This window comes from Phodopus roborovskii, unplaced genomic scaffold, assembly GCF_943737965.1.
Source record: "Phodopus roborovskii unplaced genomic scaffold, PHOROB, whole genome shotgun sequence".
Lineage (NCBI taxonomy): Eukaryota > Metazoa > Chordata > Mammalia > Rodentia > Cricetidae > Phodopus > Phodopus roborovskii.
The window spans coordinates 24,339,983-24,352,696 of NW_026126482.1; the positions used below are offsets into that span (position 1 = coordinate 24,339,983).

The following is a 12,714-nucleotide window of genomic DNA, read 5'->3' on the forward strand; positions in this document are numbered from 1 at the left end:
GTTCTTGGTGTGGGCGTCTGACTCTAGCGGGTCTCTTTGTTTAAAAAAAAAAAAAATCTCATTTTTTTGGGTTTTGCTTTCATGATCTAACTGCCTTAAAGAAACCCTGCCTGCTAATACCATCATCTTAGGAGTAGGATGTTACATATAAATTAAAACTTTATTATTAGTGTGTGTGTGTTTGCAAGTGTGCACATGTGAATGATGTGTGGTGGACATGAGTGTGGGCATGAGTGTGATACCGTATGTGAGGTCAGTGGAATCAGTTTTTCCTTCCACCACAACACAGATTCCAGGAATCAACTCAGGATACCAAGCTTGCAGACATCCCATTGGCTCTTAGCATATGATTTTTTTTGCCGGGAGGCACAAGCATGCTGTCCATAATACTGTCTCCTATTCTCTCACCCTGTGTCTTCTACAGCTATTGATCTCTCTCCTTGTCATAAGTATTTTAGTAATCTACATGGTCTCTTTGTGTGCTATAGGCTGCATATGAGAAAATATCCTAGTAGGCATGGGTGCCACATCCCTCGGCTTTTTAAAAATTTTATTTTATGAATTAATGTAGGAAGATCTCTGCATGTTCTTGCATTTTGATTTGAAAATACTGGCTTTTTTTTTCAGTTCTCTTACTTGAACAAGTTCAGACTTCTGCTTCTGAGAAAATTTTGCTTACTTTCTGTTTCTTTTTATTTTTTAGCTACTGTTGGTATTATTGTATTTTTGAGGTCAGGTCTCATATAGTCGTGTTGGCCTCAAAGTCTATGGAGTCAAGGATGACTTTGAACTTGCACAATCTCCAGCTTCCACCTCCTAAGTGTTAGGATTTGAGACGTGAGCCACCACACTTGGCGTCATGGTTTGTACCTAACATCAGAAACCACTTCTGATGGTCTCCCCTTCTCTTGAAGGATTTTTTTTTAAATGTTTCAGAAAACAATTTCTAGTTTAAAGTCTCCTCCTCTTGGAACTAAAACCACAAAATAAAACAAAAAGAGACAAACAAACCATGACCCTAGAACACCACAGTAGCTCTGTTTCTGGGCTCAGAGTTGGATCCCAGAAATCCCTGAGATACTAACACAGCCTCAAAATGTTGGCTGGAGTGTCACAGCAGGGAGCCTTTGACTGAGGTTGCTGTCCTGCAAACCAAGAAGCAGAGTGGGAGGCTATCTGTATATGGGAGTATACAGCCAGTCAGCCTCCCAAAGCTCGTGGCCTTTCAGAAGATAGAGTCAGTGCCATCCCTTAGGGTTCAACTTGTGTTTCTGCTGACCCCAGAGTACACCCATGGTCCCCTCAGTCTAAAGACCGCCGAATGGTTTTTGTGATGGTTATGATTTTCTTCCTGAACTGTCATGACTCCCAGCTACAAACCCTATTTCCAGCCATAGATATGTTCCATTGCAATATCCACCTCCCTACTAACTACCCAAGGGATCTTTCAGGAGCGGATGCTCCTCAAAACCAAAGACAAGCAACTCCCCTTGTCTGGGGCTCTGTCTCCATCTTGCCCATCATCGCTCAGTTCAATGATGCCATGCCTCTTTTGCCTTTATACACACTGAACTCTTCTCCATGCTCCTCCATGTCATTCTGCATGACAGCAAAACTCTGTACACCAGGGTTAGTAAGAGCAAGACTTTTGGGTTTAGAGAGACCAGTGATGGATGTGCTTTAATCCCACAAATATTTACTCAGTGTTGTGTCTTCTCTGTGCCTCTTGGGCATACTTTCCACAGTATTAGCTGGAGAGCCTTTACAAAGTTAGCTAACATCTCTAGTCCCATGTTTACATACTTATGAAGCAAGGATCATGTTAATGGAGCACTAAGCATGGTCCGTCACAACACACACACACACACACACACACACACACACACACACACACACAAACACAAACACACCCTTCAAGTAGGAGGTTTTGTTCAGCTACATTTATCATTCTTCATGTTTAAATTTATGTTAGATGATTCAAAGCTTGCTCTCTTCCAATCACGTGTCCCCTGTAACACCTGACACCTCCCTTTGAGACATCCCTTCCATAAAACATCACTCCTTTGGTTTCATTGGCTGATTCTCTCACTATTCCTGGATGGAGACCCCCATCTCCTCTGTTCCTTGTTCCAAGTGCCCAGGGTTTATCCCTGAGATTTAATTACTCTGTGGAGAAGGTCCATCTTCAGATGGCTGCACCATCACAGACAGTGAGGCAGCCCTTACACACCTGTTCCTTCCTCAACAGACCTGATTTTCTTGCCTCTTCTCCTGGCGAGTGAAAGGACACACGGGACTTGGCTGCAGTCTGAGGTGGCAACTGGGACACAGACTAGCCAATTACGTGAGACTGAATGACATGGAGAATCAAATCCCAACTAGTCCATGCATCTCAGGTCTTGCTAATATCATATCTTAACTGAACTTGTCACCAGAGGTCTAGGCTCTCACTAACGCTGAGAACAGCAAGCATGGCAAGGTTAGCATCCAACCTCACCATCCAACCAGTCATTCTCTTTTTCTTATTTTTAATTTTTATAATGCACTTCAATGTTCCCATTTAAAGGAATAAGCACATCCACAGAAATTACCCCAGAAACTAAACTGACCATCTGTGTCTCTCTGGTCAGGACCTTGGATGGCAGAAGTCAAGGTCACCTACTTGTTCAAGAGTTGCTCTCATAACTCTCGGCTTCTGGTAGGACCAACACGGGGGCTCAGTGTTTCCTTTCCACATTCTTTGCCCCATCTCCCTGTAGACTCTCAGGTTTCATGAAGCCTGCCCTTCCACAAGCCAGTTCTACTTGCCATTGAAAATGGATCCTAAGGCAACTTTCTCCCCACAGAGTCGTAACATCACAGAAGGAAAATGTCAAACTCAGACGGTGTAACTCACCTGCTCCTGAGTTCTGGCTGGTGGTGTCAATAGCAGAGCCCGCTCAGCTGAACTCTTCTCCAAACAGTGACACTGGGAACTAAGTTTCTAACTTATGTTTCAGGACACAGTCAGACCACAGCAACTCCCTTTGCTGTCTTGATTCCCAGGGATATCCTGGCACTGGATGCTACTTCTGAAGTGCTTGCTGTTTAATGGGTGGTACAGCACACACAGCAAGCATTCTGAAGGTGGCAGCTCAAGAACAGAGATCTTTTGACAAAAATGACTTGATGCTTACTCAGTTTGCATCCCTGGACACAATGGGTGCCCTGGAAAGTCAGGCCAGCTTCAGGATTTGGAAAGAAAATCTTGTTGGAAGATCATTTGTTCTTGGGGGAGCTGAGCCCTTAGACTGGGCTCTATATCTAGACTGTTAATCTTTATCATTTGTTATTTTCAGCAGACTGTCCTACTCTCCCTCTTCCTTCCTTCCTCATAGCTCCCAATAGTTGCCCATGGCCCTCGAAGACTCACTGCAGCTGAAAAATGTACTGGGCTGCTGCTAACCTCACCCCTCACCCATACCAACTCAGTGCTCATGCTGTCCGAACCTGCAGGCTTTAATTTCCCTGTAAACCCAAATGAAGGTTTCATAAGACCTTACCGCAACTCTGGTAGAGGACTTCCAAGCCCCCACTGCTGCAGGCCATGTGAGTGGGCCAAGCGTCCCCTCTGCCATGGCCACTGCTGCTGGGAGAAGTCAGCGTCCACACAAGGAGGGCAGCTGCAACACTGTTCATGGTGAGGGGTTGTGTGTGACCAATGCTAAGCAAGCCCAATAAAAAAAGGCCTCTAGGGCTCTTCCTTCCCCTCATGAGTTCTGGCTGGTGGTGCCAACAGTTTCACTTCTCAAATACTAGGCTCTGGGGAATTCAGTGTGAGAGGCCACAGGCAGAGAGTAAGGAGGGGCATTTGAATATGTTCCAGAGGGTCTCCGTTCACTTGAAATAGGGGTATGAGTGTGTGTGTGTGTGGGGGGGCTAGGTTGAAAGCCTACTTCCTGCTTTTGCAGGAAGAGGTATAGCATGGCTCCTCGAACAGTCTTCCTTAGTGTTACCCAGTGCAGACTTAAGCTCAGGAAAGATGAGCCTCAGGCCACCATGTGTTTTCCATCAGCATGTACATCATTGAAGGCTCCTGAAGTGAGACTCAGAGCTGGGTAAAGCCAGAAGGCACATTTGGCATTTTGAGGGTTGCATGTTAGCATTCGGAATCTGAAATGAGGCTTTTGTCCCATCTATATTGGCTTTCCTCTGGCTTTGATCCTGGTGTTGGGGTTAGGAGTCAGTAGTACATTGTCCAGCAGGAGAACAGGCCCTTTCCCTTGGAGCCTTGCAGAGCGTCTCTGAGTGTTCTCTCTCTCTCTCTCTCTCTCTCTCTCTCTCTCTCTCTCTCTCTCCCCCTCCCTCCCCCCTCTCTCTCTCTGTGTGCATGTGAGCTCAGAAGATAACTTCTGGGACTCAATTCTCTCCAGTCACTGTAGGTTCTGGGAATGGAACCCAGGTCACCAGGCTTATGAGATGAGTACTTTTACCTACTGAGTTTCATTGGCCCATGGCTTTCTCTAAGGCTAGTTTTACTGTTGGTCTCTGGTGGGATCACTGATGTCATTTCTCACAGACAAGATTTTTCCTTACATGGACTCTGGTTGTTCTGCTTCAGAACAGTACGTTTTCTTAATCTCAGCCCCCCATGCCCACTCTACATAGTTCACCAGATTCATGGCCAAGGCCAGCAGTGCTTCAGAGCAATAGGAAACACTGTTTCCTACGGCAGGAAGAGATGACATATATTCCATTGAGAATGTACAATATATTTTTAGAAGATTGCTCAATAAAATGTTATCTTCTTGCATGACAGATGGCATTTTTCCTTATAGGAAAAAGCAAACCTTCAAGTAGTCATGCTTCCTTGTTTTGTTCACTGAGGACCAGGACTTGACTTTGACTACTGGTGATGGCCCATCTGTTTCAGAAATCAACCCCAAATTATGTCATCTTGAGCTCTGTTATGGTTTGGATATTAACTGCCTCCTAGAGTTCCACATGCCAAGTGCTTGGTCACTAGCCTGTGGCACTGTTGAGAGGTAGTAGAACTTTTAAGTTAGACCATCAAGGATTGGCCTTCAAAGTGGATATTGGGACTCTTCCTTCTCCCCTTTTTTCTTTTGTTTCCAAGTTGCCAGTAGATGATCAGGTTTCTTCCACATGCAGCCCCGACATAACATGCTCCACTACAACCCACAAACAATGGAGCCAAGTGCCCATGCTTCAGAACCTCAGAAGCCGTGAAGGAAAACACACTTTTCTCCCCTTCATTTGCCTCAGGTATTCGGTCATAGTGATGGAAATCTGGCTATCACAAGTGTGGTGTTTTGAATAAGAATGACCCCTATAGGTTCATACATTTGACTGCTTAGCTACCAGGGAATGGAACTGTTTGAAAAGACTAGAAGGATCATGACATGAGGACTTGTTGGAGGAAGTGTGTCATTGGGGGTGGGCTTTGAGGTTTCAAAAGCCCAAGCCAAGCCTAGTGTCCCTCTCTCTCTCTACCTGTGGATAAGGATTTAGTTCTCAGCTACTTTTCTAGCATCATACCTGCTTGCCACTGTGCTCCCTGCCATGACGATAATGGACTAAATCTCTTAAACTGTTAGCAAGCCCCCAATTAAGTGCTTTCTTTTATGAGTTGCTTCGTTCACTATGTTTCTTCACAGCACAGCACAGAACAGTGACTAAGACAAAAAGGACAAGTTTTTAACTAGAAACTTTATGAAGACAACAAAAATTCTTCTGAGAACGTTCTGTTCCTTACTATAGAATAAGATTCGAATCATCTTATGATAGCTATTTAAAATATAGTTATGTATATGTAAATGGTAACTGAACATGCTGCCAGGCTCTGGTATCATCTCCCCCTTTAGCAAGTGGTGGCTAAAAAGGCTGTGTGTCTGCTCCTGCCTGTATTCCTCCTCTGCTTTTCGACGGTCCTTTCCTCTGTCTCCCACTATGCTCCTTTCATAGCGGTCATATTGGGAGTGATGCCTTCCTTTTCCCACAGGGTGAAAATAAGACCGCCTAACGATGGAGGATGGAGAGGAGACAGCAAAGAGTGGAAGGAGAAAGGGAGGCAAGGTGAACTGGGGAAGGGCGGCTGCTGAGTGGGCTGAAGCATCCTGTCTATGGGTGGGAAGAGCCAAAGATATCTAAGAACAGAGTCTAAGTCATAAGAGCTGACACAGGAGGGCTATGACTTCGAGGCCAGCCTGAGCTTTGTAATGAGATTCTTTCTCAAAACAATAACTGCACCCCTAACCAAACAATAACAGAGTATATTCTAATTTGTTTGCTGTGGAGTGTGAGAGGCTCCTCCAGATCAACTTACTTATCCAGAAATTCAGACCCCCCTGTGTGTGTGTGTGTGTGTATTTGTGCGCGCTCGTGCGTGCGCACACGCATGTGTGTTTAAAGGAAAGAGGTTCACCTTTTGCATCAGTTTACTGTGAAATTAGAGGTTATTGCCATGGGAAGCCAGCCCCTTGAGAAAGTGATGCAGTTTCAGTGTGGATGTTGTACTTCCTCAGGACAAGGAAGTTGGTTTGGATCAGTTTTAGCTCTCTCTTACATGCTGCTCTGAACACTAAGTCTGGTTTCAACAGTGCTTTCATTCTTATTTGTATTCGATGGTGCCCATCCACATCTAACTGGCTTAGGATACTTATTATAGTCCAGAACTGCACAACAATATATTGGTCAGCAATTGACTAGGTGTACAAAGGTGGCCAGTGGTAGCAGCCTTGTTCTTCTTGTGTTTATCACAACTCTTGCTTGTATTTTTTTTTTTTCTGTGCTAATTTAATCTTAAATTGCCTTGCTCACTGTGGCCCTGACAATCCACTGCTAATGTTGCCAGTAAAAGACCACATGAAGCAACTGGCCTAGAAAGCAAATTCAAAGTGATTAAGGACTACAGAGGTAGAAAGACAGAGGTCATTGCTTGCCACTTTGACAGGTGTCATTGCACAATGGGTATGAGCCTTAAAAGTAAAATAAAAGGAAACCATTAAAAGTCCTGTTTTACTAAGGCAATGAGGTTCACAGAAATGTAAAGAGGGCCTCTATCAGATATGGAGAAATATCCAGAGATTGGAGGAAAGTCAAACATGCGTTTATCCCATCATTATGACAGTCATGATCAACATAAGTTTATTTTCAGTGTTGCTATAAAAGCCTGGACTCAAGTGCAGATGTGAGTTTACTCTCGATTCTGAGTGACTGCCACGATTGGAAGAACTTCGTCCAGTGAGCAGAGTCTGGAGGACAATGCCAAGGCATTTTGGGAGGAAGTTTGGAAATGGCAGATCCTTTACTTAGTGGAATGAATCCTCAGTGCCATTCAGATCTGTGTAATGTCCTCTGTGATGTTCACACAGTGGCCCAGTGTTCCTTATGACATGTTTCTCAGAGCATGTTCCATTGCTAAGTGTCCATGACTGGATATCAAGAGTGTTTAACTTTCTTTGACCCTGACACATTTTCCCTGTGTTTCTGTCACCCCGTGGTAGGAAGAGACAGGCTTTTTAGACTTCTAGACTGAATGAAAGTGTAAATTGCTCTCATGTAAAGGTCAAGGGGACACCTTATTTCCTATGTAACACCATTTGCTACCATGCTGGTTAAGGTGGGTGTTTTACACTTATCCACACACCTTTTATTTGAAGGACTGACACCATCCTAGTTTGTCTCAAAGGAAGGTACAGAATGGCTCCTTTACTCTCTTGATGCCATAGATGCATATGTTAGACAGAAAGTTCAGAAACAATGGGGGAGAAAATTCCCGATTTGTCAACTTGCTTCCTATTCACTTGTTTTGCTAAGTATCTCCACAATACTAAGTATAGCTCCAAGCACCAAGAATACAGCAAAATATGGCCTTTATTTTTATAGCTACTTCTTAGTGGAAGTAACAACCACTTATTTGTTCCGTACAAACTTGCTTAATAGAGGAAAAAGAGGTATTATTTTTTTTATTTACATGGATTGATTCAGTGTGTGTGTAGGCACCTGCCCATATAGAAGTCATCCCACAGTCCCACCCTTGTGGAGGTCAGAAGAAAACCAGTGGTAGTTAGTTCTCCTCTTTCATTTGTGGCTCCTAGGGATCAAACTTGGGTTGTCATGCTTAATTCTAATCACCTTTAGCTGTGAGGCATCTCACTGGCCCTGTTTGGTTATTTGTTTATTTTAGGTGGGTGCTTACTAGAATTCACAATGGATCCCGGGCTGGCCTTTAACTCACAGCAGTTCTCTTGCCTCAGCCTCCCAAATGCTAGAACTGCAGGCATGAACTGCCATTCCCAGCTGGAAAAGAGATTTGAAGACTAAAGTAGGATTCTTTGACTGAACTTCCCTAAATATTTCATGTATATCTGCTGTGGCATATATACAATAAACTATAAAATTTTCCCAGCCAGTAGCTCATAAAGTTTTTTTTCCATTAACTATTTTCTTTAATGGATTAACCATAGCAGGCTTCTTTGAAATGTCAGCCTCTCCTCATTTGGTTATCGTTGCTACATTTATTATCATTATTAATGTCTAATTACTCCAGGGACATAATATGCAAAGTATTTTGTTTCTAAATGAATCTATAAATTCTATAACAAACTCTAAACAGAAATGAATTTTGTTTGAGGAATACATTTGCTATTCAAGGGAAGAGGTAAGCACTGTACATCAGCTAGATCAATTTCCCAATGATTTAAAGGGCAACACATTGCAGCATCTGATTAAAGCAGAAGAAATTACTCCAAGGTGCAGGGCGTGGAGGTCTCATTTGAAAAGACTGATAATTATTGAACTCTATAGCATGGGATAAATTAGCAACGTGTAGCTAAAACTCTGCCCAGCAAATTGAGAATGCTTTAAGGTTTGATCCTGATAAGACTGAAGCAGTTTTGGTAAGTTCAAGGAGGAACCCAGGGGATACTACAAGCATCATAAAGAGTGGGGAGATGGCTGAGACATGGCAAGTAATGCAGCAATGGTTCATACATGGCAGCTAGAACATGGGGCTTTGGCTTTTGTGCATGTCTCCAAATCTGGGAGGCTTCAGAACTTCTAGATATCACTATAGGATGTGTGCTTGCCACATTTAAGTCATCCCTCTGCACTGCATATGATGCTGGCTGGAAGACAGTAGCCAGAATAAAACAACTTCCTACCCCAACATCAGGCATGAGAAGCCCTCTTTCGAGTTGCTTGTCAGGGTTGTCCAAGAATCTTCCCAAACATTATAGGCTATTGGTATTGCTCTTGGCTGCACTGCAAAGATAGGAGGTGAGTCCCTATTGCTGAAAGCACCATACACTTCAGACATAGGACCCAGAGGGCCTGGACTACACCTAACCTGAAAGCCCCCTTCCTGAGGACTAGTTTTCATGGTACCAGATGGTTCCACGAAAGCATCAAAAAGGAGAGACGCAACAATGAACCACAATAATGGATAGCATGGTACTATAGATCCAAGCTATAGTGGTGGTACAAGTATCTTGACAGTAACCAATGACTCTCTAATTGGACTTAAGACCTGATTAACAAGAGGGAAGTCCATCACTGAGAGAAGTCAGGGCAGGAACCCAAGGCAGGAACTGAAGCAGAGGCCATAGAGGAATGCTGCTTACTGGCTTGCTCTCTAGACTCATGTTCAGCTACCTTTCTTATCTCCTGTGGCCACCTGCCTAGGTATAATACTGATTACAGTGGACTCTGCTTTCTCACATCAATTATTAATCAATAGATGATACACAGCTTTGCCTAGAGGCCAATGTGGTGGAGACCTTTCCTCAACTGAGGTTCCCTTTTCCCAGGTGATCCTAGTTCATGTCAACTTGACAAAACAATTAATCACCACAAATCTTTACTTATTCATATATTCTATTTTCTGTTTCTCCTTCTCATTAGTGTATGCTCACTGCCTAGTGCACAATAAGTAGTCAATAAAACATTTTAGATTGAGTGGATGAAATTCCAAGGTAGTGTGGCCCAACAAGCTTGTCTTTTGGCCAAGGCTGCTGGACTTCCAGATTCAACTGGCAATCATAAAAAGGGCAAGTCAAGGGGCTTCTCCTCTTCAAAGAGTCTGCAACACCCAAGAAATTAACAAAATGTAGGATCATCTTTTTCTAAAAGTAGGTCAGTTTCTTTTTTCTCGTTTTGTTTCTCATGCATTTGAGCTGAAGAACTTTTCAGGCAGGGAAGCCAAAGAAAGGAGGAAGGAAATACCAATAACCTCAATAACCAACAATCTCCATTGATGAGACTTGGTGAAATTCATTTGAATATGTTCACACACACAAAATTGTACTGCACAGCTTGCATTGACTACCTGTCCCCTTCCATTAGACAGTCTTAATGGCCATGTACTCTGCTGCTTGTGGACTTCATCTGTTTATATGTTGGACACTCAGCTAGCTGTCAATAGCAAAGATAACAGAAGCGAATGCTGAGGGGAATTTCTTTGTTATGTTTGAATTTAGCAGTGATTATTTCTTCAGAGCAAATTACTCAGAAATTTTTTGGTGAAAAGAATTACCAGATATTTAACAATCCCACAGCAGTTAGGTATTATTATTGATTTTTCTTTGGGCCATTTTAGTAGACAAACATTAGTGTCTCCTTATGTCTACGTTTCTTTCAGCTATAACACAAGTGAACGTCTTTTCACCATGTTGTGCTGGCCATTTGTTCGTATTTGTGCCTTTGTAAATTCTTGTGTATCGTCTATTTTTTTCGTCTTGTGTTAAATTCAAATGAAAGAAACGAAAGCTAGGAATTTAGACCACCATGAGAATGCCATCAGTAAGCACTATAGCCCCCACATCCTTCCTGCACAGTACTCCTCATCCCCGACAGACTGCTGTGGTCTGGTGTGAGCACAGAAAATCTTCAGGGATTTCCTTGAGACTCAGGTTTACTCAGAGGACAATGCCAACTGTCTGTAAAACACACAGTGCTTATCACACATTAAAAAAAAAAAAAAAAAAAAAAAAAAAGAATTCTGGAGGTGAGATGTGAGATGCTGTGTTTTCTTGGATCAACCCCGCTATTTGAACATGACCAACTGAGAAGTTGTATGGGGAAAGTTGACTTCTGCAGCAGCACTGGCCCAGCTGCTGCTCTTGTTGGTGAGCACAGTTTTGATGACCAGAAAACACTTACTTAGCGGCATGCAGTGCTTGGTCTCTCTGCAACCTCTGGGTGTTTGTTAAGAGCCTCTGGAGTCAGGTGACCAACTTGTTATTCTTGAACAAACAGTAACTATTGCTCAACAATTGCTTCTCCCATCCCCTCCCCCCAAAAGCCTCAAGAAGAGAGATGCTTATAAGGAAGAGGTTGCAAAGGTGGCGGAGTGAGACCTGTGTGGCTTCAGGCCTCACTGCTGACGGCGGCCGTGTGACCTGGGTAAGGCACAGATTGTTGTCTGCAACGCGAAACTTCGTTGTACAGCTTTCAGGCTCGAGTCAAGCGTATGGAGAGTATTTGTTGGCTATTTGGCACTAAAACCCTGGTAGCCCTTTATTGCAGTTTGAATGTGAAATGGCACCATGTGTTTGAGCAATTGGTTTCTATCTGGTGGCTTTGTTTTGTAGGAGACCGTGGAACCTTTAGAAGGTGGGCCTTTCACGGGAAGAAGTGGGTTACTGGGGGTGGGCCTTGAGGTTTTATAGCCCATCCCATTTCCGGCCCACTCCCGCTGTCCCTATAGTGATGGTTGTGCTCCTCCTCCTTAAACTGAAAGCCAAAACCAATCTTTACCTGCTTAAGTTGCTTCTGTCAGCTATTGGTCACAGCAATGAGAAAACTAACTAATGGCTCTGTCTTGCTTTTGTTTCTTGTGGCCGGGATAAAAAATGCAGTCATTAGAGAAAAAGGCTTACGTGGTAAATCAGGGGCTGGGTCACTGCATGAATGAGCACATTAAAAAACAAAAAAAGTATCAGTAAAGAAAAATATCAACAGAATTCTAACGCTTGTCAGGGCTGGACACACTTGAAAGGTTTAGGTTTCTTGATAAGCAAATGGTAAAAATTTCCTAAGGCAGATAAAGATAATATCCCCCCCCCCCATTCATTTTCAGAGTAAAATCCACAAATTTTGTGATACAATGCCTGGGTCAGATCTATGTTTGTGGTTTTATTCAAGAATCTTGCTATTTTTTTTCCCCCAAGGAGGAAAGATTTCACATTGCAATATAAAAGCTTAAGCAGCAACATTTTTATTTCCCCCTGATGCCCCCTACAGTTTTTGCTCTTGCATCATTGTCAAAATAGCCATTTAGTTAGACAACCAAAAATCATGTATGTGGCTTCCCAGCAGAGGCAAAGTGTGTTCTCGATGGTATCTGAATTGTAGTTCATCGTCCTTAGAGGTAGTTAATTGAACAACAACAACAAACCACAAATGCCCATTTTCACTTGGTTTTGATGTGGGTATTGTGTAATAACTTTGCTACAGCTAGGAAATATAAGTTTAGAGAATGAAGTCATTTGACCAAGGTTTTCTAATGGTAGAATTAAGATTCAAACCCAGGGATAATATTCAAACCATTCCCCCCCCCCCCGAAAAAGCGTCTCACTCTGTAGCACAGGCTGAATGGAACGCATTACAAAGCCCAGATTAGTGTCAAATTTTCATCAGTCCATCCACATCAGCCTCCCAAGTTCTGGGGTTACAGCTCTGACTCTTCACACTTAGCTTCCAAGGTGTACCCTT

General features: G+C 43.2%; 1 protein-coding gene across 1 annotated transcript in view; it reads right to left on the minus strand.

The window, feature by feature from the left end:
* Ly86 (lymphocyte antigen 86) overlaps positions 1-3,718 on the minus strand; it is a 58,555-nt gene extending 54,837 nt beyond the window's left edge. Inside the window, exon 1 of the mRNA XM_051194435.1 lies at positions 3,543-3,718. Coding sequence (XP_051050392.1) covers positions 3,543-3,678 — 136 coding nt within the window. The 5' untranslated portion in view covers positions 3,679-3,718. The remainder of the gene's footprint in view (positions 1-3,542) is intronic.
* Positions 3,719-12,714: the final 8,996 nt, after the last annotated feature.